General features: G+C 31.8%; 1 protein-coding gene across 1 annotated transcript; it reads left to right on the forward strand.

Annotated features, from left to right (window-relative positions):
* Nucleotides 1–17,268: 17,268 nt before the first annotated feature.
* On the forward strand, nt 17,269–22,704 carry LOC130892879 (leucine-rich repeat-containing protein 4). The gene is made up of 2 exons (XM_057798561.1): nt 17,269–19,589; nt 21,383–22,704. The coding sequence occupies exon 1, from the start codon at nt 17,288–17,290 to the stop codon at nt 19,313–19,315; it is 2,028 nt and encodes a 675-aa protein (XP_057654544.1). The 5' UTR covers nt 17,269–17,287; the 3' UTR covers nt 19,316–19,589; nt 21,383–22,704.
* The last annotated feature ends 5,283 nt before the right edge of the window (nt 22,705–27,987 follow it).

Below are 27,987 nucleotides of genomic sequence, written 5' to 3' on the forward strand. Positions count from 1 at the left end.
ATATATGCATAGATCCAAAATTATTCGCCTGTCACGATCTAGATAGATACACTTCTTTTGAGGCACAACGATTGAATTACTTTGCACCAATCGACACCAGACACCGTATTTTACCGATTGTTAAAGTATGCAGTATACAAGGTGAACAAATATTCTTGACAGCCAAATATTCATGCAAAATTAGATGTATGTGAGTGGAATTTATGCCTTAATCTCATAGTATATCATAATCTGATCTTGCCATATCAATCAACGCAAAGCATCGATGTTTTCTGGCGCTAATTTTGAACCTTGGACCTTCGCGAAATTCATCTTGTAGCGAACTGCGACCAGGATTTAACTCGGAAAACCTGCGAAGTACGGCCGTTTGAGGTGAAGTCGAAGCGAGTTGATCGGCATACTGCTGCTACATTAATAGGAGGGCGGAGGAAGCACATAAAATTGCCACATCATGTACAACATATATTTTAAATTTCGATTTTAATGCGTCAGTAGAAAATGTTTTGTTTATTCAAAAGCATTATTCTCGACAATATCCTATTCTAATTTCTTTGATTAAAACATGAAATTTCAAATTTTATCCGATGTAACAAAAAATATTTAGATAAGAAGATTCATTTGAAGAACTATTTTTTTTTAATTTCGCATTAATCATGCAGGGTTTGAAACGACTTGGTGATTATGACAAATTAGTAATTCTCTTTAGATATTACTAGTTAATTTGAAATCTTTCAGAAAAATTATACGGTTCTCTTGGATTTCTTGTAGTAACTTCTTCTATGAATGTGGTAGTTTCATATTCAACTCATTATTGCACATATTCCTCATTGATATTTTCCATTTAGTAATTAGTCATTTGCGACACGAATATGACCGATTTGTAGACGAGAAAGGATTACTTGCGGGCTTCTTCTTTTGTTATTGGAGATCCAGTCATGATTAGTTCTACCTGCTTCGTTGATGGTGTTGATAGTGTTTGCTGCTTCTTTCCATTTTTCTTGTATAGATTGATGCATAGTTCGGAAAGTGCTGTTAGTAAAGTTTGGTTGGTTACGATGGGGACATTTCTATAGATAATTTTCTAAATTTTCTCCTAAAATGGCAAATATTTTAGCAGAATGGAATGGTTTTTTATACATCTTTGTATACCTATTTGAGGTTGATTTCTCTGATTTATTTAGATAAGAAGATCCAATTCTTAGGTAGAGAAGCTGTTGTCTTGATGAGATATCATCACATGGGAATTGAAAATTTATATTGGCTGCATATGAGTTGAATCTGAGATAGAAAGGAGAATTAATAGAGTTGGTTGAACATTTTTTTAAAGGAAGTTTCCATAGAGGCCCATCCATATAAACTAGAATTTGAAGAATTTGAACCAAAAAAGATATGTAGAAGAACACGCCTCAAATCGAAACGATTCACAATTAGTAAGTACGTAAGTATGAGTAGTAGTTTAACAAATTTTTCTTATTTATTGCTACGGATTTATAAATAATCTATAAACATTTTCATAATATGTTATGGGTGTGTCAAAAATTATAGATATAAGCTAAATGAGAGAAACGTCAACTCTTGATTTCATTCACAATTTTTTCAAAGAATAATTTATGATACAAGCTTACTAAAGAGCTTTTTAAACAAACTACTTTTTAAATTTGCGAATTTCTATACCACGACTGTCTTAAATGGAAACCAGAAATTGCGTAATGGGGTCTAGGAAAACTGACCCAGCTTAACGTAATTTCATTAGATATAGGTAATATTCAAATATCAATAGTTATATAAGATGGTTCTGTCGAAAAAATGTATTTATTAAGTGTGAAAGCTACCGATTCGATATAATGATGAAAATTTTTTCATTTGAACACTTTAATAGCCATAAAAACATTTCTATTAGAATATAAATACTTGCTAACAACATCATTAAGCTAATCCTTTAATGACTTTAATCGCTTTAAGCCGCCTTCGTATCACTCGGGAGATAATTTGACCCTAGATGGGAGACAATTCGATTTTCTTAAAATCCACCTAGAGAAGGCCGGAGACAATGGATTCGCCGCTTTCCACAGTATTGGCCGAAACAACTTTGAGACGTGAATGGACTAAGCCGTATTTCCTATTGTTTAGACGTTTCTCGAGATATTCTAGAAACCCACATTGAACATTTGTTGTAATAATTTACTCACGAACGCCATTGTTTCATGTTATTCCAAGCAATTTTCTCAAACGTATGATATATTTAATAAAAGACAAATTCATCAGTTAGAAATATATGGTACTTTCAAATACTTTCTAATTACATGTACACTCTCAATTTTGTTTAAATTTGTAGTATAGACTATATATATCGTCTAAAAATTTTATAATTTTCTACTCGAAAATGTTAGTATTCTGCGCGCTCCTTCCATTACTACGATTACTCACGTTACTTACTACGTAATTAACTGGAGAAGATAAGTCCAGAATAATGCTTAATACGGTAATTAGATAGCATTTTTTCGCGACTTTCTGTACTGGCTAGTACTTTAGGACGATATAACCTGAATAACAATATACAGTAATAGGGTATTTGTTATATCGTGCCTTATGAAAATTGCTTTCAACTTAATAAATATGAAGATATTTTGTAAATATCCATAAAAAGCAATTGGAATTAAAAACTAAAAGTAGGCCACTAAAAAATGTTATTATAGAAAAAAGCTACACAAAGAATTTCATCGCTCTAATTAACTATTACTAACAACTAACCTAATTCATGTCTTTTTACCAAGTTTGGAGTATTTTATGAATACAACAAGATCAAAGAAAATAAATTGTATATACAAAAGAAACATGACAAATTCATTTTTCTTACACTTCCTGTATTGAATGAATGACGGGCAGGTAAGTAGAAATCCCTCTTTGAGGCAGGTATCTTTTAGACTTGTTAGTTCGCGTTCGTACAAAGTTTCATTGTAAATTCAGTTTCCGACATCTTATTGTTAGTTCGTGGAAAGTTGGGTATAATCTTTGAGGTTCTGGGGGGAGATATACTACTAACACTACAATCATAATTATACATTCGTATAAGTTCACTACAGGGTGGTATATTTGAAACAACTACATTAATAAAAATTTAAGATATGTGTCGTGAAGCTAATCAGTTGAAAATATGTAATTGATTTGGAATAATGAGAACAGAATCTATTTAATAGTTGTGAAACTGGGCGGATGTAATTTAGGCGTTAAAGGAAATGTACTTTTTACAACATGTAAACTAGGCGCCAAGACCGAAGGGTCATTTTAATCCTATGTGTATTTTGGGCGCTAACCGACTGAAGTACATGATTTATGAAATACAGGATTTATGAAATACAGTTATTTATTAAATCACCGACATTTATAATGAGATATATTTTTGTATTTTTAGATTTAGAGGGGGCTACTTTTCACTTTTTTAAATGAAAAATCTGCCCTTAATAAAGTTTCCTCACAACATTTTTGTAACACTCTAAAGAATAAAGTAAATTTTATATTTCTTTATATTTTTATTTAGTACTTAAGTACATATTACATATAAAATAAGAGATTTGCATAACCTAACTTAACCTAACCTACTTAAAAATCTATCAACTTTCCCTCTATTGGGTTATTTTATGACTCGACCTACCTGCACTTCTTAGCGCCGAAAATACATGTCGGATTATCTACCCTTCTTGGTCAGACAGGTAAAGAAGGATGGTTAGCGCCCAAATTAGACCCCCCGGTGAAACTAAAAGTTGCAATATTTGTTTCCGTGCAATCCCTGGTATTGGTGAAAATATCGGATCTATCAGAATATTCAATCAAAACAGGAGTCTATTTAATCTAATTTAATCAGGAATGGCACTCCTTCTAGCTCCTAATCCATATGTGGTTTTTGTGTCTCACATTAAAACTATTTCCCTACCATTGTCAATGATGTTATAAAAACCAAATATCTCGCACAGAATGAAATTTTATGTATTCAAATATTCGTAAACTGCTATATGACACTTACTCGTATAAAATATTGAAAAGATAGGAAAGAAAAAGAAGATGCCAATAAAAAGAGCTTGTCGTTCGTTCTATGAGAAAATATTTTCACAGGGGGCGCGAGCCGAAGCAGTTTAAGAGGCCCTAACGACCGCGGCTGCTGTCTAAAATGAATCAGATAAAAAAATAGTTTGGATCATTTCCTTAACGACCGAGACACTTTCCTGTTAGTGTGGGGAGTGCTATGGTCTTTGTGTTTGAGTGGGTTGGGCATGCAACAATTCATGACACATAGGCGTACTATGCTAAGTTTAAGAAAAAGGAAACATTATATGATAGAAATGGAATGAATATTAAAATATATAAAATGATTGGAGTTCGTTTATTAAGAAATTTCCATGTTGATAATAACATACAAGAAAAAATTTCAACACAAAATGTTTTCAGTAATTTTGACACGCATCATCCAATCTTATTTTTGTTTTTCATTTAAAACCAGTGCCAAAATCTGGAGAAAGTAGAAAAATGTGGCAGAAACAAGAAAATGAAAAGAAAGAGTGAAAGATCTTGAATTTGATGGCCAGATAGGGCTGATATATATTAGTTAAATTCAATTGGTTTTCATTTTACTCTATCAAAAACCTATATTATGTGAAACTTTTTCTATTACCTTCATATTTTGAGTGGTCTTACATTTCTTGGATACCTCCAAGAGAAGGTTCTTATTTTTATTGCATATATCAGTTATTTTTTTTACATTTGTTTTATTAAATGACGAAATTTTGCCAATCATTTAGACTTAAGGGGTACTACGTTTGACGAAGTCTAATGTGGATATTTCCAATATTTTTGTCAAAGAAATTAAAACCTCACCATGTAGTTCGTGCAGTACACGAAATTTCTAAACATTTATTTATTTCGCACATTTATGTAGTCAATATTTAAAATATGAAATTCTGTCAGCCACTGTATCATTATCACTTGTTATCAGCACGGATATCTTAAGGCGTAGATGATATTTAGCAAGTAATTTGTCTATTTCAATTTCATCAATTGGTTATTTTCACTTTTTCTGATAATTTTTCTTTTTTCTCTACGCTTGTGCCTAAAAACCGACCACAAAATCCCGCCTGCGTAGGCATTCCATTGAGAAATGTAATAAATAAATTTATATAACCTGTCTTCTTCGAAAATACTACACAATATCGAAAAAGGTGTTGGGATAGTAACCTTCGGCTATTGTCCGGTGGCTCTGCTTGGCACAGCGGGTTCTTTGTCACTCTTAATACTATTCGATCAACTCAATAAGAGGATTACGAAATACGTTTCTGATACAAAGTTTTGTGTACTTTTAGTTTTTGTTTGGTTTTACTTCAATTTTTTGTTGTTGTTGCTTTCTACGGGGAAACTACCTGCCAAACTAAGAGAGCTCTCACGTATTACGGACGTGATGAGGAAACTATGGTTAGGATTTCTAGTTGAAAGATGCGTGATTTTTTATTATGTTTTTGTTGTTGGTTCACCATTTTCAACACGCTTCTATTTAATCGACATGTAATATCTTATTATCTTCTCTCACGATATCATTTACATTAAAAATTTCTATTTTTAGAACATCATTCGTAGGATAAAAAGCATAAATTTTTGATAAACAATCAACGCAGTTGGATAAATTATTATGAAAATAATTACATACATTATAGCTCTAATATTCTATTTAGATTCGAGAAATTATGACAATAATTACAAAAAACTGTTTAACTCAACTCGAAAATAGTAGAGTTTGTGTCAATTCCAATATCGTAAAACAACTTGAGTGTCATTCTATAAGTCAAATCAGTATATTATCCAGAAACATATTCAGGTTAAAAAAAATAATAAGAGACGGAACATTATTTCAAACAGCATTTTAGGTTTCCAAATAATTATGGATCTAAAAAAATTGTATGTCAACAATATGGTGGACAATGAATTTGAGGTTGAAAAAATACTTGGTGTTAATTATAGATTTGGTAACATCTCCAAGGTATCTGAGAAATCTGACGAAGCACTATATTTTACATTTGTGGACCTAGTTATGTCCGTATAAGGAATATTTAGATCGATATAAACGACGAGTTATGCCTTTAGTACTTTTTGAAAATACTATTTAGAAGTAAGATTGAGTTATATCTTTTTACTATGGTACAGAGTACCAGGCACTATACTGTCGGTGGTTTGCCATTGGCATTTTTCCTTTATACTTTGATTATCTTAATTCATTTCTATTCACAGTACTTTATGACTTTAAGCCCCATGACCTACCTATTTTTCTTGGTCTTCTACTGTTTTCTCAATTCTTCTCTACAAGCTAGAATTCTGCACTCAAGCACTTCAATTCATTTCTACCTCCCTTCTAGTATCTCCACTCCTTTCTTAAATGACTTCTTGTAAATCAACTCTGAAGCGTCCTTTGAGTAAGCCCCAGCTACTCAATTGATAATTTAGAGCAAATACAGTTTGGATGGGTACACAGTTGTTGGTTCTTAGTAAGTTTGATACAACTGTATAATCGTACAATTTTATTACAAGCAGCACTTCAAGATAATTTCTGAGAGGAAGCAACAAAACTGTCACTTTAATTTTCTCTCCATTTGCTGTAAATAGAGAGAACATGCTATGTTCATAATCACCATTCAAATGAAGGCTCCTCGTTTCACACCAAATGTTAGAGAAACATAAAACTCACTCACTCACCTCGTTTTTGTCCATTTTGAAAAGGCCTATGACATGGTCCCGTTGAAGTTGCTGTTTGATATATTGACAAAATTTGACCTTGGAAATGTTTTGTTTCGAGCTATTCAGAACATATACAAAATGTCAAAAAGGTAGTCAACTCGAAAGTACCATATCGAAACCGATCTCGCATGTTTGAGACAAGGGTTCAGTTTATCACCAACTTCGTTTAAAATATACATTCAGGAAACTTTAAGTGGCTGGATAAATAAAATTGTCAAAAACAAAATATCTGCTGGTATGTTAGACGATGTAGATAATTTAAATACCTAGGAAGCATAATTTCGGAAGATGGAACAATGGAAGAAGATATAAGAAATAGAGTAGTGCAAGAAGGGAAAAAAGCTTCGGAACTCATTGCTTTGGTCAGAAAAAATCAACCTAAAAAATGACAAAATACAAAGTCATAGTCGAGCCCATTTTAGTATGAATGCGAGTCCTGGTAAATGACGTATAGACAGAAGAAAATAATTAAGGCTGTTGAAATAAACCACTTGAGAAGATCGTGCAGGACATTCAGGACACAGCATATACGAAAAGAAGATATACGACGAAGACCAGGTCGATTATATACGACTTCAGACAGAATACAGACTAAACAACTGCTCTAGTACGGACATGTGATGAGTATGGAGCAGAACAAGTGGCCAAAGAAAGAATTAATATATCAACTGTAAAATAAAAAACCGTCAAGAACCTGGAAGGAAGGGATTGAATAGACAATCAAAGGCAGAACTATCCAGGGAAACTAGTGTATGGATAGAAAAGTGTAACCCGCTATAGTACATCCTAAAAATTGTATATCAACTGAGTGCATTATAATTATTGATATCATGTCTTAACCAAACCCTGTCATGTAAAATGTTCAATCGATAAATTATAGTTATTATATAGTTTGAATTGTGAATTGGTATCGTCATGCGGTCTTATAATAACATGATAAACATGAAATATTTGAATAAAAATACCAAATAAATAAGACGACTGCAATATTGTTCCTGTTAAGCTGGGGGCGAGTTATGTCTGCCTCGAACATTTTTATCCAAATCAGAGGAGAATAAGAACATTCTTCAAGAATAAAAGACGACGTTTCGTCCTATCACTCATTCTCTTCCTCTTTCAGATATGTCTCGCCGGAAAAACGAAGTTATTTATGACTTTTATACGATAGCAGCAATAAAAATGTTCACAAACTGAGGTTGTTTCTTTAAGATTCCAAATTTATAGCGGAAGTTTTTATTTGTTGTTTGAAGTATATGTCGTATTTAAACTGATAAAATGTCTAGTTGGTTAATAAAAATTTAATAGTTTTAATCTCGGATGGGAATCCAGTAATTGTTTTCTGTTCCCTATTTAATTCAATTTATGGAAATCTTGAAGTAAAACAGGATACGAACAGATATTACTAGATATTTCAATTTATCAAAATGTTACTCTAACAATAATAGTTCTCTACATTGAATGCTGGGAAAATATTATAATGAGTCCATTGCTAGGGATTGAACATCAAGAACCCATTTGATCAGTCAGAATAATGGGAAAGTACATTATTTTTAAGGGATTGCAGAAATACGATTACAAAAAAAATTATTCAACAGTTTATGTAGTATATCAGCTAGCGCATAAACGCTACAGTGCTAAAGAGTTTTCAAAAGAGTTAAGACATGATTTGAATGATAAAAATTTAAACTTACATTACCGGTCAAAAGTTTTTGCCAAATCTATAGTACAATCAATTTTCAATATTAATGTCCCGAGTGCATGTCAAATTGTCGATAATTTAATTTTCTCGAGTGCGCGAATGCGCACAAGAGGAAATTATGAGACAATTTGACATGCACGAGAGGGCATTTTGGCAGACTATTTCCTGAGAAAAATTTAATTTAAAATAAACTTAATTCTGTGTTTAAAATTTGTTATTCTTTAAATTATACCGTAGTTGACGATCATCATATTGGCATTGAATTGGTATCTACGGTAACTTATTGACAACAGTTTTGTTCGTGAAAAAATATTTCAAAATGAGTTTACATCCTAGACGAAAATTTGGCACTAGTGCAAATTATCGATAATTTGCACTAGTGCAGTATTATCGCTGAAATTTGATCGTTGCTAGGTAAACATAAAATATTACAGCTTTTTGGTTGGCTTAAATTTTTCGAAGGAAATAGTCAATATTAATGTCCCGAGTGCATGTCAAATTGTCGATAATTTAATTTTCTCGAGTGCGCGAATGCGCACGAGAGGAAATTATGAGACAATTTGACATGCACGAGAGGGCATTTTGGCAGACTATTTCCTGAGAAAAATTTAATTTAAAATAAACAATAATTGTTCCTTTTCTTAAAATATAAAATTAAAACCAAATGATGTTTATTAATCCTAGACGAAAATTTGGCACTAGTGCAAATTATCGATAATTTGCACTAGTGCAGTATTATCGCTGAAATTTGATCGTTGCTAGGTAAACATAAAATATTACAGCTTTTTGGTTGGCTTAAATTTTTCGAAGGAAATAGTCAAAATAATATAATTTCAACTAATTTCTCTTTCATGTTGTCAAGCTAAGGTCATATACAAATTGTTTTCGTTGTCCCAAATTCAGACGTGTAACTTTTGAAATCTTCAAATGTTGGTGTTATGTTAGAAGTAGATCCACATTTGTGAAGTAGGAAAATTACGAATTTTAGATAACATACAGTAAAGGCGATTACAGCAGATGCTCGAAATTTTGTTCATTTACTTCAATACAACAAGCTATGCGATTTTTAAAACATTGCCATACATTTTGTTAAATCGTTGACTGCTCAATTCTTCTTATCTCTGTGGTAATCTTTTAATTCCAGAATAGTGGCAGGTTTTGTTTTATAAACGCCTTCCAATCCATCTTCACATTATTTAGGTATTGCCTCACCACAGACGCATAGTGAGGTAGGGCACCATATTGTTGTAGCCAAATATTGCCGTTTGGGATGTTATTGTATGAAAATTTCTAATAATGAAGCTTTTTCAAATGTAATTGGAAAAACTTACTTGGATTTGGAAATATCCGAGCTAATTTTTTAATTTCTCCTCGTACCGTGGACTACAACATGAGACAATATGCAGGCACAAGGAACTTTGGCGATAGAAAAACTAAAACTCACGACTCACGGGCCCAGAGTTAGCAGCTTAGATCAATCAATCTAGGAATCTGCTTTTAGAACTTCTACAGTGAAAAGAAGATTGTGAGAAAATTGAGAGAAGACAGACTTTTTGGAAGGATAGCGATGAAGCAACTTCTGTTAAGACGTCAACATAAAATTAAGAGGTTGCAGTAAGCTCAAGAACATGAAAACTGGACGCATGAAGAGTGGGAGAGAGTTTTATGGAATGATGAGTCACAGTTTGAGGTTTTTGTGTCTAGGAGAAGAGTATATGTGCACAGGTCAAAGGAAAAACGGATGCTAGAACCATATGTAATCCCGACTGTAAATTACGGCGTTGACTCGGTGATGGTTTTTGAATGTTTTGAAGGCAGGGCGACTGAAGATCTGGTAGAAATTGGAGGTATTTTGAAGGAAGAAGTAGTATTTTCTAGTTAGTGACTGAACGGCAGAAAATTTATCTTCCAGCATGAAAATAGTCCCAAACGTTCCTCGAAGCTGTGCAAAGAGTATTTGGGAGAATTAGAAAACAAGAATGTAATAGAATTAAAGATTTGGCCGTCATATTCACCCGACCTCAATCCGATTAAGTTGAAATTAACTACAAAACTTGTAAGAAGGGTCCTTCAATTGGATCAGAAATGCTCTATAAGTATACATTTTGGGCTTTTCAACCTTTATCCTTAGAAGGAGCTCTAAGGCTTACTTTATTGTGAAGTAGCTTATTTGTTTGAAGAAATATGAGGTTCTTCTAGAAACTATTCTCAGCTTTTTTCTGTTTGTTCTAAGCATTTTAAAGTCCAAACACCGCATGCATATATGAAGTACAACGCTGTTATACAGATATTCCTTGAGTTGAGCCATTATATACTCACTTTTAGTTTATATTTCTAGAAATGGGTCGTTGTAAGAGTCTCGCTTTTTGTTCTGGTTGTTTTAGATTTTTTAAAAAATTAATATTCCAACCCAAATATTCATAGGTATTCGAGAGCTTTATAATGGCTTCATTATAACGAAATTGCGGATGTCTACCCATATCACCATTTCTCCGGAAAACCATTATATTAGTTTTACTGGGATTTTTTATAGCTCGAATTTTTTCACAGAAGGATTCTAAAATATTAAGATTTCTTTTCAGTTCTAGCTAAGAAAATGCAAATAAAACAATATCAAATTTACTCCTTTATCACATTATTTTTAAAGTAGGCTTTTGAGTCTGATATGGAATGAGAATAATAAGGGGCTCAGGGTATCTCCTTGAAGAACACCTTTAGTTATTTTAGTGTTTTCGTAGATTCCATCATCTTGCTAAATGAATAATGAGGCCGACTCGTAGATAATTTTTGGAATCCTAATAATTTTTGTACTCACTCCAACATATGAAATATTCAATATACAAGGTGTTAACTTAGGAACTTACCACTCTCTATATTTTTATTCGCATGGAGAGTTTTAAATCAAATCAAAGCAGTCTGGAATGTTTCAATATATTGTATATTTGTTAATTCACCTTTATTTTGAAAATATGTTTTTTGGAGGAATTCAGTAAACGGTGAATTATATATTATGTGTCTAATTTCTCAAAGCAACTCTGCCTAAAGGAATTTTCTTTTGTTTTCAAATATTCCTTTTTGAGGCTGTCGATGTGAAAATTCCAATGCCTGGTCAAATATTATTTTGTATTATGCGTTTTCATTAAATTTAACTAACGAAAATAATCGAAAATTTGACTAAATAAAAAAATACTACTTATAAAACTATTGAATGGGATTAAATTCAACAATACAGAATTCGAGCCAATAACTATTTTTGACAATTAAGGTTTGGTAGATGTTGTATGCTTCAATTCACTCTTTGAAAATTATAGATTTCGGTGTACATAAAGATCTCAACTATGAAAATTCCAACAATAGAATAAAAGCTAAAAGAGGGTTACTGACGGGTGGTTTCCCTAATAATTCCTATGCATTATATCTTCATGATTAGTTTACTGAGTACTTTTGTGATAACATCCGGTTATTAGTAACGGTAAGAAGGCGAAAATACTTAGTTGGATTAAAATACTTCGGTTACAAAACCGGATTACAATTGAACAATGGTGTGGTATAATTTGAGTCCTTCTTCTTGTATTTTCTAATATAAGCGACAAGTAGATTTAGTTTAAAACTATATAACTATGGATATCATAAACACCATGAGAAATTCGTACCACAAAAGACCATTTTGGACGCTATAAGTTACTTCAATCAATAAATATAAATATATTAACTTAACTATAGAATTTCGCAATAAGTTACATGGACTATTTTAAGCTAGAAAGTTATCGCTAATACATCAGCATAAGTCAGGCAACAAATTTGCATTATGAGAAAAAACTGCAGCGTCAAAATGAATTTATTAAAAGAAATTACAAAAGGGATTCGAAAAAAGTTTACTGTAAGTAGCTCATCTTAATCAATGCACTTCTTAACGGAGAGGCAGGTCGAGGCATGTCAAGCAGTCCGCGAAGAGTTTCAAATTCTTCTTCAACTGCAGTTCGGAGGTCGAGAAGGGTGGGTGGTTTTCTTGCAATAATGCAAGTCTTGAGAAGAATCCACAGGAAGAAATCATATATTGAAAATAAACATTAAGGTACTTAATCGCACACATAACACCTAGTGCGAGGAAGCTCCATCATACATGAAATGACTGATGTTCGCTAGTATTGGATAGTTGTTCGTTCATCAAAATCTTCGAGCATTTCCAGAAAACTTTGGCCCGTCATGTGATCCTCAAAGAAGTACGGACCCACGAAACCTCCCGCATGGATACCTGGCCTCATACACACCCCAGGCGGGTTGAATTCTCTTTCAATGAAAACGTGAGGATTAACACACCGATGATGTTGAACGTTCTGGGCGTCCAATTGAGATGGTTACTCCAGAAAACATCAAATTGGTTATATGTAATCGTAAATTTAAAATTGCGTGAGATAGCTAAGGCTGTGAAGATATCAAAAGGCAGTTTATTTACCATTATACTTTTGACCATGAGAAAGCTTTTTTCAATGTGGATGCCGCGTTGACTGACAGTCGATCAAAAACAACAACGTGTTGATTATTCAGAGCAGTGTTTGGACATGTTTACATGTAATAGATAAGATTTTTTACATCAATATGTGACAATGGATGAAACATGGATCCATCAGTTCACTCCGGAATCAAAACGGTCATCATCTGAGTGGACTGCAGCCGGTGAAGCACGTCCGAAGCGTCCAAAGGCAGGTTATGGTTGCAGTATTTTCGGATAGAATCTTATTCATCGACTTTCTCCAATAGTGGAAGATAATAAATAGCAAATACTACATAGAGTTGTTGGATCATTTTAATGAAAAAATCAAGAAAAAACTACCTCATATTTCAAAGATAAAACCATTGTTTCACAAAGACAATGCATCGATTCATATGTCGATGGGTTAAATTGAATGAATTACTCTTCGAATTGTTTCTTCATTCACCGTATAGTCCAGATTTGACCCCCTGTGACCACTGGCTATTCACTGATTTTAAAAAATGCCCACCGTCCAGAAATTCAGCTCAAATGAAGAAGCAAGCACTGAAACTGAAGCCTATTTTGATGCAAAAGGCTAATCCTTTGGATTGATTATATCACTCTTGAAGTAATTACATTTATGAATAAAATCGATTTTTGACAAAAAAAAGTGTTTTTCTTAGTTAGTTACATGACTTATTGAGTGTTACCTTGAAAGTCAAAGTGCCAGAAAAATTTGATAATTTTATTTTCATGCTCAATTCATTAATAATTTTCATTAAAAAATATTTGAATTTTCGTCTTCTCAATATATCGCAACCGATATTATTATTGTCATTATACAGATAATAAGCAAAAACGATAAGGCTAATGAGGAGAATGATTGTTTCAATGTTGCTAGTAAATTTATCTAGATAGTTGTAGATAAAATATAGCATTCAATTTACAGTAATGATGAATTACCAACTCTGCGTTTGCGTGAGTTATGATCTACATTTGGGCTCGTAAGTATTAATACTATTTCATTAATTGCTGCTTGAACTTAAATACTCACTATATTAAAGTGGATTATGATGAAATGTGAGATAGGTTTCCATTTATAACCTCTGCCAAGAGTTTTTATATTTTCTTATCTTAAAAATTGCACGTGCCGCACAATCAGCGTCTCTATATAATACACTATTCATTCACTACAATGTAACTTAGTCCATTCCCCGAAAAAGCTTTATAAAAGTCGGATAAAACAGAAGGATTTTCTTGTCTTGATGAAGATGGAACTTCCTGCTGTTCCTTTCGTATATAATTTTGAAAACGTTTTAGATTCTCACAAAATATTATAACGACGCAGAAGGTAACTACAGTTAATACAGGGTTTGTTCAAAATTTCAGAAGTTGTATTTTTCATTTAATTTACGATTTTATTTATTCCCGTTTAACTGAAAAGTCGACTTTTTAGGTTTTTCAAACGTTCTCTACAATTTATAATTATCAAATAATCATTAACGAGCGTGAGGCTCCTCAATTAATATATTTTGAAGAATAATTGGTGTATTATTTGCTTGGTGTCTCAAAAATGTCATTATAATGAGAGGGGGTTGGCTTTAATTAATGTATTTTATATGGAAATTATAAGTTCATTATTTATCTTTCAGTAATATTCAGAATTTTGACAAGTAGAACTAAGGATTTATGTCAAATTTAGGATAAATAAATGACGAGAAAACATCGACTTTGATTTTGTGTATGTATAAATAATGATATTAGTGCTTCAAATACTTGCTACTTTGGAATTTTGTTTTTTGGAAATGTCTATATTGATGATACTAGTTTATGAAAGTGACTATTTCTTTCGAAATACTCCAAAACAAATGGGTGAACCTACCTACCTTAAACCTAAAAATGTTGGCAGACCTAATTTAATACAATTTTTTTATTTCAAAAAATCATCTTTTAAACTATCCTACTTATTGTATATTTTGATATTTCCTTCATTATTTAGCCAATTTTACATTCAAAAGATCTTCCGTATCTAATTTCAATCAAAATATATTAGATGATGATGAAAATGGTGTTGAAGTTGAGTCTAATTCTAGGGATTCGGACGATATATCTCTTCACGGTTATACTCCACATTTAATTAATGAAGCCGAGTTAAATGATATTATAACAGATTGTCAATTATCAAGATCTAGAATAGAATCGCTGAGATCTTTCTCATTAAAGTGGAATTTGTTGACACCAGAAACAAAAGTTATCTTGTCGAGAAACTGTTTATTGCAAAACAATTATATGAAAAGAACACGCTAATGAAATTAATAAAATATGAAGAACATGTATTTCTCAACACATTTTGTTGAAAGAATAGGCACCTTTTGTATGCAATTTTTTAAAATAATCATATTTTGACGGGATTAAACTGAGAGAAACCATTTTGGGTTCATAAAGAACTTGAAAATGTATTGCGAACAAAGTGACTAGAGCGTTTTCTAACTATACTGAACACATTTGATTGAAAAAGTAGTGTTCAAATAAAAAAAATTAAAAAACAGATTTTGCACGAACTGAACTCTTTCTACACAATTTATTGGAATCAATTATTTTCTGGCTGAATATTTTTAAACTGTATGAAGCTGTATTTGATTGGGAGAAGTGAGTTTTTGATCAGAATCAAGCAAAAAAAAATTTTGGTAAACTGAACTCGGAGCATTTTTTGGTTTTGTTTGTTTCAAAAATGTAGTTTTTTTAAATTGATTGGAAGCATTTATCATTTTTTAAACTAGGCGAGTTGAGCACATATGATTGAAAAAATAGTTTTTTTATCGAAACCAACCGAAACAAACAAATTTTGACAAGTCTTAACTCGGAGAAGGCACTGTTTTCACACAATTCCATAGAAACAACAATTTTTCTACCAAATTAAACCTTTTTTTTGGTCATAATTAATTAAAAAGTGACAATTTTTGACCAAAAGAACTGAAAGCATATTTTTTCTACCTGGATCCAACTCAGAGAAGCTTTTTATAGGGATAAGATATATAAAATTATTTTTTGATAAAAACAAAATATGAAAAACGAATTTTTGACCAAAGTGAATTTAAAGAAGCCACATTTTTTGAACATTGTATTCGAAACTACTACTTTTCAACGACTCAGACAACCCATTTTTTGTTTATAATAATTTTTAAAATATAATTTTTTTTAAAAGTAATTGAAAGCATTATATTTTGAATCTAAATTAAACATAGAGGAGCTACCTTTTTACGGATTTCAATGAAAAAAATAGATTTTTTGATTAAAAGAAATCAAGAAAAATTGACTCTTGTCTAGATTGGATTTGGAGGAGCTTCTTATGTACAAAATTGTATTAAATAATTAATCCGTCTTCATAGACTTTCTACTCCATGTTGCAAGTTCATTGATTATGAATAATGGAAACTAGATATTTTCTTTGGTACTTTAAACTCAGAGAAACTATTTGTTGTATTTAGTGAATTAAAAAGTGATACTTTCTGCCCAAAAGAACTGAAAGTAAATTTTTTCTAACTGTATCCAACAAAGATGATTTCTTATACCGATCTGATATAAAAAAGATTTTTGATAAAAACAAAATGTGAAAAACCAATTTTTGACCGAGGTGAATCCCTGTATTTACACAATATATTTGAAATCACCATTTTTCAACAAATTTCAACAAAAACTCTGAGAAACTATTTTTAGAATAGTAATAATAATCAAGAAAAGCAGATTTTTCTTCGAATTAAATTTGGAGAAACTTTTTGTGTGTACACAATTATTTTAAAGAATCAGTTCGTCTTCATAGACTTTCTACTCTATGTTAAAACTTCCTACTCCATGTTAAAAAAACAATTATCACAAATATAGGCTAAATAATTTCCTTAAAATTACATGTGAGAAAATTAGGAAAACATATATCCAAGAGACCAAAAACTCTCAAACCAAAACAAATATTTCTCAGTATACTATTAAGAAAACAAACATTTTGCACACGTTCATATAATATTTGTTAGAAACAAATAAATATTTGAACCAATTTATTTACTAGAATATTTCTGAGTATTACTGCTATGAATATGTATACAATTTCATTTAGCTTGTAATAGAATAAAAAAGAACAGTAAACACCCAAACAAAACTCAACCATGCACCCGAAAATAATTCATTTATACTAAGAATGCAATAATAAAAGAGGGTCGAAGTAAAAATCAGTACGTTCATGCGGCTCTTAGCGCTCCCCACTGCGCAAAACCAGTAAGAAGAGAGACCAACGAGGCCAAACCGAAGAGAAGAAGCCCTCAGTCTACGTCAAACATAATTCGTGCATGTATGTAACAAAACGCGCCGTCTCCGTCGATGTAATAATAATGCCGTCGCTACGTATAGTGCAGTGGCTGTGGCTACATTTTTTCCTTTCGAGTGTCGTGCCGGAGTTTAGTGCTATGGGAGGTATTTGCCCAACTGCGTGCACGTGTAAGTGGAAAGGTGGTAAACAAACCGTGGAATGCATGGAACGAGGACTTATAGCTATACCGGACAGCATCGATACCGAAACACAAGTTTTGGATTTATCGGGAAATAATCTTCAAATTTTACATAGAGAAGCATTCAATAGAACTGGTTTAATAAATCTTCAAAGAGTATTTTTAAGAAGCTGTCGTATCGGTCAAATAGACAATCTAGCGTTTAGAGGACTTACCAATTTAATCGAATTAGATATATCACATAATCTTCTTACTAGCGTTCCCTCGGGAACGTTCAAAGATATCCCATTTTTACGTGATTTGATTATTTCTAATAATCCGATTCAAAAAATCGAATCTCATGCTTTCCAATCTATACACGGTTTAGTGAAATTGGATTTGTCCAATTGCGAAATTCAAAATGTTGCTCCGAAAGCGTTCGAAGGCATAGAAATGCTCGAATCCCTCAAAATAAATGGAAATCGACTTTCTGAGCTACGTTTACGAACGGTCGAAACTCTAACGCGACTCCATGGAGTAGAACTACACGAAAATCCTTGGCACTGCGATTGCAGATTACGTTCAGTGAAAGAATGGTTACTAAGAAACAATATTCCTTATCCAGAAAATCCTGTTTGTAGTGGAGGACCTGAACGAGTTATACACAAAACTTTCGCCGAATTACATATCGATGATTTCGCTTGTAAACCGGAAATATTACCAGTTAGCAGATTCATAGAAGCTGTTGTTGGTGAAAATGCTACTATCACTTGTAGAATCAATGCTGTACCAGCCGCTCAAGTTAAATGGTACTGGAACGGAAAACAACTTCTTAATAATACAGTTTTCTCTCCCCATCAAATTATTAATATATATGAAGATGGTAAACAAGAGAAAATAAGCAATTTAGTATTAACGAATGTCCAAGAAGGAGACGCCACTGAATTCTACTGCGTAGCAGAAAATAGAGCAGGTAGCTCCGAAGCAAACTTCACTTTAAGGGTGTCATTAAGACCGTTAGGAATAACTTCTTTAGGAAATGGTCAAATTGCAGGACTAAGCGCTGCTTTAGTATTTCTCATTTTATTCATATTAGTCATCATATCGATTTTATTAATTAAACTCAGAAGAATACCTTTCACTGAAAGTAAAACACCAGGTCACGTAGAAGTAGTTACTGTCGTCAACAGTGGTAACATTCCCAATGGAAAATCTGTTTCACCTATCAATACTCCCGAGGAAACTTCCTCTTTCACCGAAAGAAAACCACCAGGAGAATTAACTTTCTGCAATCCGATTCAAAAACCTCCTCGATTAAATGACGTTCCTTACTCCACTGTTCATTACAATGGAAACGGGAGTATAATAACCAGTATAGTGTCTCCATCTTCAGGATCAGTCAATAACCCAGATTTGATAAATGACACCAAAAGCGGAGAATTACCTGCTTCAACCGAGTCGCTCGATAGACCAATGAGCGGAGAATACAGCAGAAATCCGGATTCGTTATATCCATCTGGATTATGGAGTGGCGAAACGATTCCTGCTGTTCTTTCAAGTTTTCAATATAACGATAAAACGCCTATTATGCATGACGGAACAAGCACTGGAGGTTCCGTTGAAGAACTCAATTTTCGTTTAGCTCAAGGAACTAATCGTTTAGCTTCCTATCCCTCGGATTACGGTCTTCCTATAGTAGAAAACAAAACAGAAAACGTTTCAATACCGGCATCTCAAGTTAATTTACCAGCAAACGCAAAGACGTTAAGAGTGTGGCAAAAAGGGGCGGTACCAGTATTACCTCCGGTAACTGCTTTAAAAAGAGTATTGACTAATAATAGGAATTCACCCGATGAAGGATATCAAGAAGGCTGCGGTACCGATGTTTAAATAGGTTAAAACGTTCCTAAAAAAGTATGGACTGTATTATTTAGGTTGCTCAAAATGGCAACTTTTCTAGTGCTGTGAACGAAAAAAAAAAACCTTGTATATATTTATTTCCCTGTGTGATATTTGGCTCTTAGTCAAGATATTTATATATAAATGTGAATATTGTGAATAATGATTGTAGTTAATGTTGAATAATATTGGAGTATACATGGTCAAAAGACTGATTTAGATAGAGTTTGTAAAAGAATATGTTTCTCTGTATTATTAAATTGGGGTACGTATTTCTATATATTAAAATAAAATATAAGCGTTACTTCAAAACAACTTATTTAATCTATCTGTCGAAGATTGTTTAAATGTTATATCTGGTCATAGATAATATAGATTTTTACTGTTACTTTATATAATTATTTTTATTTATTATCCCGATAAACTTTAATTCACAAGAAATTATATTTATCAAAAATTGTATGGTTGAAAAGTAAATAGTGCATCATACTGATTTTTTTAATAAGTAGACAACGTTTGTTGGTAAGAGATTGCTTTGACTGTAAATTAATTTATTTATCACTTTCTCAATAATGTTTATAAATGTTGTTTTCAATTTTTATTAATACTATACCAAATGGAATGATGATAAATCAAACATGAATAAATATTGGGAATAAATTTATTCTAAAATTGATTCTCGTTTATTATACTATTTATCTACAAGTCTATATACATATTTGTATTTTAATTCATTTCATGATACTTTTTTGAGGCATTTATGGTTAACGATTCCATTCAAAGGAGATAAATAATTTGAATTGAATTTGAATAATTTGAAATTTGAAACTAGTTGAAAACAGATTTTTTTAAGCTTAACTAAGATATGCAAAATGTGGAAATTGGAATTTATGAAAAAAATAGATTTTTTGTATATATTGATTTTAGATTTATTTCAATTTTTTTTGTTATAAAAAAAGGATGTTTCATGATGTAATAAAATCATTAAGTCATATTGAAACAATTACTGGACATTGACAGATCGAATTAACACATAATTTATCACATAAAATTAAATTTTTTCCGTGATAATTTGTGATGATAAGTTTTTTTTATAAAACCAGTTTAAAATTACGTATAAAAGTTGATGTTTCAACCTATTTAGGTGTTTACCAAAATATGATTCGACACCGACAATTTGTGTAATTATATTAATCAATAAGACATCTACAACATGAATATCAAAATCTAAATCTGTTCTAACAAAGAAAAAATTTTTAATTCTCAACAATATGTAGCAGCCATCAATAAAACTTTTCGTAGTTGCATTAAAATTTACTTGAATAATTCAGGTTTTCTTGTCATCAACAGCTTTCTCGTTCCTATGTATGTGAACCAATTCTAAAAATACTCTTTTCCCTATATTTGATCAGGTTTTAAAAATTTCAAAATCGTTATAATTGAATGTAGTTCTATTTGATATTTTCTCTTTCGTTAATGCAGTTTCGTTTTTTTTTATTGTATTGATGACCTTTTAGTCTATGTTCTAAATATTGCAGGGCACTTATATATAATATTATTTCTTTTGTTTTAGGGTGTTTTATATTTCAGTTTAGTGAAATATTTGGATAATGTATTATGTCATTTATGACTAACACTAATATCATATTTATTAAAATAATTAGTTGTTTTATAATCATTTTCTATTTTGTTTCTTAATTTATTATAGTTTTCATCTATACTTTTCTATATTATGTAATTTATAATTTTTTTCCGGATAATTATTTCCTTTCAATGCAGGTTTTGCTTTCTGAATAGCTAGACATCTAAATTCTTTTTCTTTTTAAAAACTTAAAACTTTTTTTTAAATATTTATTATTTAAATATTTTTTAATTAAAAACTTTTCTGTTCATATTTGTCAAAATTCTATTTTCAGTTTTAATCAGATGGATTAGTCATTCATATCTACCTATAACCAACATTTCTAAAAACTCGTTTCAACACGCTTTCATTAGTTTTACCTGTATGTTTGTATATATGTAACTAATTTTTTAACCTCGATTTTGTCCTACTTTCAGTGATGAGATTTGATTTAAGTCTAGAAAATTGTCAAAGACTGATGACACTGCAATAAATCAAATCAAAATATCTGATTATCCTGATCAGTTGGGCCAGGATTCGTGTGATTCCTTTTTGTATCCTTTACATAAGAGTAAATAAGATAGAACTAGTCGGAGAACTACGGAACGCGCAGTCCCAGACCTATAAAATCGAGATACAACTGTTAACACATATGCAAGAAGGGCTTGAAATACCCAATTAATCTCACTTGGAATGAAAATATAATTACTGATTAAAAAATTGATGGCACTATCAAAAACGCGTGGGGTGTTTTCTATGACATTTTTAAATTAATTTTGTGTTTCGAAATAAAGCTAATGAAAAATTATAACGAGTGAAATTGGGTCTTAAATTTCGATATCACGAAAATGGAATAAGATAGAAAGGGAAGACCTACTTAGTGAGTAATTTCGCACTATATATCATGAGATGTTAACACTGTCATTGATTTTGGAAGCATTTCGACCTTCTAAGAGCAAATGAATGATGACTATTTTGTTAAAAACAACTGTACCAAGTTTAACAATAACATTATTGATTTGAAAACGTTAAATGTCAAAATATGCTTCTTAACAATGTCAATTATTATTGTGGGTTTCTTGAAGCCTACATTTACTTCATGGAAACCGATAAACAGACTTCAACTACAATTTGAAAATTCATTTTGAAGTGAATTCATAAATATCATGTTGTAAGGTGTTGAACAACTCTCACTGAAACAGGACTGTTACGAGATTTGCTACTTATGGTTTGAGATAGACAAATAAAAACAAATATTTATAGTTGGATACAGCTTTATTGTTTTTCAAAATATTCTCCATTGACATCAATACACTTTTGCATACGTTTAAACCAATTATCGAAGCATTTTTTCCATTCCGATTGCGGTACCTCCAAAACATGTAATTGAAAGGAATCAACCGCTTATACAAGTGTAGCAAAACGTTGACCTCGTAATTTATTTTTAACCTGCGCGAATAAGAAGAAATAATTGTTGTGTCATTGTTCGAAATAGTACAGGAAGTCTTTTTTGTCGGTTCCTCCAAGGCACACTCCCATTTTTTTAACAACTCTAACGGACTTGTTCCTTTTAACGCAAATTTTATCTTAGGAAAGAAGTAGTAGTCGCAAGGTGCAAGATCCAGCGGATTCGTGATGTTTTTCTTAGTTATAAACCTCTTGATGGACACTTTTTATGTATATGAAATTTTCAGCACACATTCTTCATCAAATATTCATTGCCAAACACTTGTAATGTTTTGATGAATTATGTTTCAATTGCAGTTTTTTCAAATTTCATGAAAATTTTCATAACAATTCATTGCTCTATGTTTACTTCGATAATTTTTACGGTAAAATAAAAAAAAAACAGCCCCTATACAAACGAATACAATGGCTACACTGGTTTGTCTATAGACACAGTATACATCTCGTTCGAAAGAGTAGGCTTCAAGCTCAACATCCGAAAGTCGTTAACAGTTAGCACATAAGTACTTTTCTGTATCAGTGCTAGTCTCGTTACTTAATAGCCACACCTCGTAGCTATATAATTATATAAATTGGAGTAGATATTATAGAATGATAATATTAAATCTAATTATTCCAAAAATAGCTTTTCATGATATTTGTTTTCAGAATGTATAATTCCCTTTGGAAATACATCATTTCAAATATATTTTTTGTTCTCAAAATTTCATTCATTCAATTATTCTCCAAATACTATAATTATTCAGCGATACATTACACGATCATAAAATAAACATTTTTCAATTTTATTAAATATTGGTTGAACTTCAATTGAGGTTGAAATAAAATTTCAAAAAAATAAATTAGAAACTTTTTCGAGATAATGGTTTGGGTATGAACTATTTTCTTTGTAAACAAGAAAGAACTAGAGAGATTTAATGTGTAATCAGCAGTTTTGATAATGAAATGAATGAATAAATCATATTTCTGTTTATAAGATACAATACGTCGTATAATACAAAGAAAGACAACAGACTTGAACCACTTACAGAAACTAAAAATATTGTTTGTATTTCCAGTACATATTTAATTGAGTTTTACAACTGATATTTTGTGTCAGTAATCAATAAATTCTCTCCTATATTTAGCAATAACTTTCTTAATGGAGTTTGCCTGTAGTTCCAAATTTCGTTAACATTAACTCTATCGAGTTGGGTTCACTGTAAGGGAAAGTATAGCGAAACGCATCAATTTAATATGATTTTGCAATCTCATCACTTGCGTATTAATAGAATCGAGGGTAATAGTCAACTTTGAATAGATTTTAAATAGATCGAGTTTTTTTCAAGAATATTCATCGCTGGAATAGTTCACATCGTAGTCGATCAGTTTATAACTTTTCATCAATTTCTTATTACTTGGATCTTTTTCATATTGTTTTGATTCCTTTTTTAATTTCTTTTTATTTCTGTTTAACGTACCTCGACAACTCTACTCATTGGCACACAAAAACAATCATATTATACATAAGTTATATTTTCTTATACAACTTGGTGGCTTTAAAAAACTCTAGGATTTTCTTCATTTCTGTCGGGCAGTTAAGTGTCTCCTTGAAGTTGGTTTTCATATCAAACTGCTGATATGTGATAGAATATTCTCTGCATCCGGTGAGGATGTGCTTAACAGACACATGAACGTGGTAACTTTGGCAGAGAGGACGACTTTCTGACGACATCAAATAGCCGTGAGTAACTTTTGTGTGGTTGATGCGGAGCCTTCTTAATGTCACAGCTTCTCTTCTACTCAAAAAGTTTATGGGCAGATGAGAAGTAGATAGGTGGATGTTATCTATGCTTCATATATCGCGCCAAGATTTTTGAAAGAAGTTAGTCTTCAGATCATTGTCAAGCTGAACTGGGATTTCAGGATGTTTCTTTGCGACTTCTTTGACATGGCGATCTGCAGATTCGTTTTCAGCGATTCCAGTGTGTGATGGAAGCCAGATGAGAGAGACTGTTATATCAAGAGCAATGAGAGTTTGGTAGATGTCGTGAATGTTTTGGACTATTGGATAGTCGGTGAATACGGTTTTAATTGACTGTATGAATGAAAGAGAGTCGGTACATATGGCGATGTTTATGGGAAGGAGAGTTAAATTTGGAAGCTTGAAGGATACTGTATAAACACTACACGTCGAAGGAGAATTAGGTCGAAGGATTTTTTATGCAGAATTGTCGTTTAATTGAATTCTTTTTTGAAAACAGATAAAACCTCGACGTTTCCACCTATTGCGGTCTTTCTCAACTCGCTTTCTGTCAGAAAGTCGTCAGAAACTCTACAATTTTTCACTGTGTGTAGAAAGCCTCAGAGATGATATCATAAGGATACTGAAAAGTATCGACTCATCTTTATTGAATCATAGAGTGATTTGTAAAATTGACCATAAATTTCATAATATTTACGCAGCTTATTTGATTTTTTAATTTTTTTCATAATGCAGTACGCTACTATCGAATGGTATTAGCTAAACTTAGAAATTCCAAGACCGACTTTGGAAAAATCAATTTAGGGACTCGTTTCCAACACTGCAATATGTATAATATTTTTTTAATGCGATAAGTGATTTTCAAACTACATAAATAACCAATAAAAACGAAATATGCGACAATGTAGTCCTACTTTCACTCAATTTTCAGTGAACGATCCAATTTGCCATAAATATAATTATCATAATGATGTATCACATAATAAGGTACTAATTCAAACAAATTTCATAAATTTTGATTATTTTAACTGAAACGAGTACGTACAACATAATCTGATATGTATGTTTGCAGGTTAGTTTTTCTATTTTGTATTTCTGGACAAAAATCGCTTTGGGGCATTAGTTTCGATAAATAATAAATTAAATTATTTGAAAAGTCAAACCTCATGTATGTGTGTCAAGATTGATGTTGACCAAACTTATATATTTTTTTAAATAAGCTTACAACAATAATGAATGAAAAATACTATTGTAAAAAAGCGTCGGGCGCTCGTTGTACGAGACATATGGAACAAAGCGCTTCACGATTTTTTTATAGCGTTAACGGGGTATGAACCAACGACCGTCGAATCCGGAGGTTGATGCCTTAGCCGGCTAACGAACGCAATTGAAGTGATGGGATATACTAACAGTAATAAGCCACAAACCATTTCACTAACAAACAAAATCACCCACAGGTGGAGCTAATATAAGCGAGTTAAAAATAACGAGCTACTCTTAAAAGTTTTAAAATCAAGATCCGCATTAACCGTTTGACGTTTCTTGATATTTTATAGCCATTGTCATTATCTACATATACATCCTTTTTTTTTCTGTGTGTATCTTCATTACGTAACTACTATTGCGTTAGCTTAGCTGTTCGTCAAAAATCAGTTTTCGACCACCGACGTAATTTTTGTTTATGGATTCTGTAATGCGTAATGATGATGGTAGAACTGCTTTTAAAGAATATCACGGGATATTTCTTAATCGCCATCCAATATTTGGATCAATTTTATTATTAGCGATAAAATGTCACCTTTTCTATTAGAATAAGAGAACGACATGTAGAAGGAGCGCAGAAAGATGACATTATTGACGCTGTTACTATGAACCCTACAATGAGTAATTGACAAATAACTCGAGAAATTAATCTTAGTCATTCAAAAGTAACTGGAGTCATCTGTACCCATATTATATTCAAATGATTTATCCTGGAAATGAAATCTATAGGTTGGAATTTTGTAGATGGATTAACAATCATCGACCAACTCTATACAGGACAATATTTGCAGATGTAGCCCAATTCACAAGAGGCGGGATAAATAATCTCCGTAATTGACATGTGTGGGCAGAAAAAAACCCCATGCTATTCGAGAATGTCGTTCGCAGTTAAGTTTTTCCGTTAACGTAGGGGTTGGTGCCTTAAAAGACCAATTAGTAGGTCCAAAAAGACAGGTCTGTTTCCACCTTCTACAAAATATTTTCTTGACAACGCAAATGTTTTCCTCATGCGGAAAATACTATATAGTAAATAGAGTATTTGAAAAACAAATTAAAGCACAATATAGTTATTTCTAACAATGAAGAGAAGCAACTTTAAACCTGAATTTGATTTACGTTGGAAGTTTAGATATGTCCTCTATTTTTTAGGAGCTAATTTCAATGTTTTAATTAATATATTCAGCAATAAACAATCAAATACTAAGCCTTAATGATCTTACGCCACTTATCAATTTTTGGCGAACGCTTTAAAAAATTCTCTAAAAAATTCGAAAAATATTCGAAAAAGTAAGTTGCTTGATGGTTTTGGTCTTGCCTAAGCATTGCACTGTTTGGTCTTGGTTTTGCGAATCTCAAGCTAGTCTTAGTCCTTAGTCATCCTTTTTTGCATGACCAAGCACACCACTATTTCGATACTCTATAGCCAATTATCAAATGAACTCATTATTTACAACGTTATTATTTTCGTGATGAGGAAATATATGGTAATATTTTTGTATATTATTTCTTCTCATTTTATCATCAACGGGATAGAAACAAGGTTCAAGGGTATACGGTAGAATTAATATTATTTCTCGTTTTAGTATATTGTTTATTAAATACAGGTGAAGATTATGTAAATAACTTGAAGCTAGAACATAATCACATATTGATTACTTTGTTTCATTATATACACCTAGACTCCCCAAGGGATTGTGTGTGTCGAGTTTGTTGCAGTCACGGTTTTGGTGTAAATAAAATCTCCGACAAAATTACTACCTGAAAGATAAAGTCGACTGAAATAAAATCGTTCAAGATTGCTCAGGGTTAATATTTCTACGAATCTAATGTTTTTTACAGATTCTTCATCAATATAGACAACTATTTGAAATTACGTGCTTTTCGTAAACGTCAATCGGAGAAATAGCTTAAAAGGCGAATCTTTACGCCAAAATAGCTCGATAATTCTATAAACGAAGTTTTTGATGAGAAATATCTGGCGACAAAGGAAGTAGATCTCTCAATTCTCATTTTTATCACCTTGCCAATAACATAATTTATTTTTATTCGCTTTTATAAACAGCATTATGGATGCTTGTCATTCTAGAATAACGACGGACGGTTTAACAGTTATTCGTTGCCAAACTCACCTATTATGGTTCCGATTCCCCTCGAGATATCAAATATTTTGTCTCCTATTTCATATCCAGTCTATTCTATATCATCAACGTGACAAAATCATATATTGTTTGAACAACGCGAAGTTGTCATAGGATTGCAATTGGGATTGATTGATTAACCGTGGCACCTATCTTGCTCAAAGTTTTCCCATTTCTAAGTGATCAATCAAAATTAAAACATCGAGTCGTATGTGGCCATTTTTTTCCATTGTTTGTAGTTACCTAAATTCAGCGCACAGAGCTTTCTTGACATTACGTCTATAATGAAATTCAATCACATTTTGGTTTGAGTAATTTTCCCCCCCTCACAAAAATAATCTTCGTGCTTCTCTTTCACCGACATTGTTTATTTTTGTCTCTTATCAATAGCTCTAACACAAAGTAAAGACGAAGCATATTCAAATTTTGA

Source organism: Diorhabda carinulata, chromosome 4 (assembly GCF_026250575.1).
Source record: "Diorhabda carinulata isolate Delta chromosome 4, icDioCari1.1, whole genome shotgun sequence".
NCBI lineage: Eukaryota > Metazoa > Arthropoda > Insecta > Coleoptera > Chrysomelidae > Diorhabda > Diorhabda carinulata.

Excerpts from the sequence above, each read along its gene's own strand:
- LOC130892879 (XM_057798561.1), top strand. The coding sequence starts at position 17,288 with ATGTATGTAACAAAACGCGCCGTCTCCGTCGATGTAATAATAATGCCG.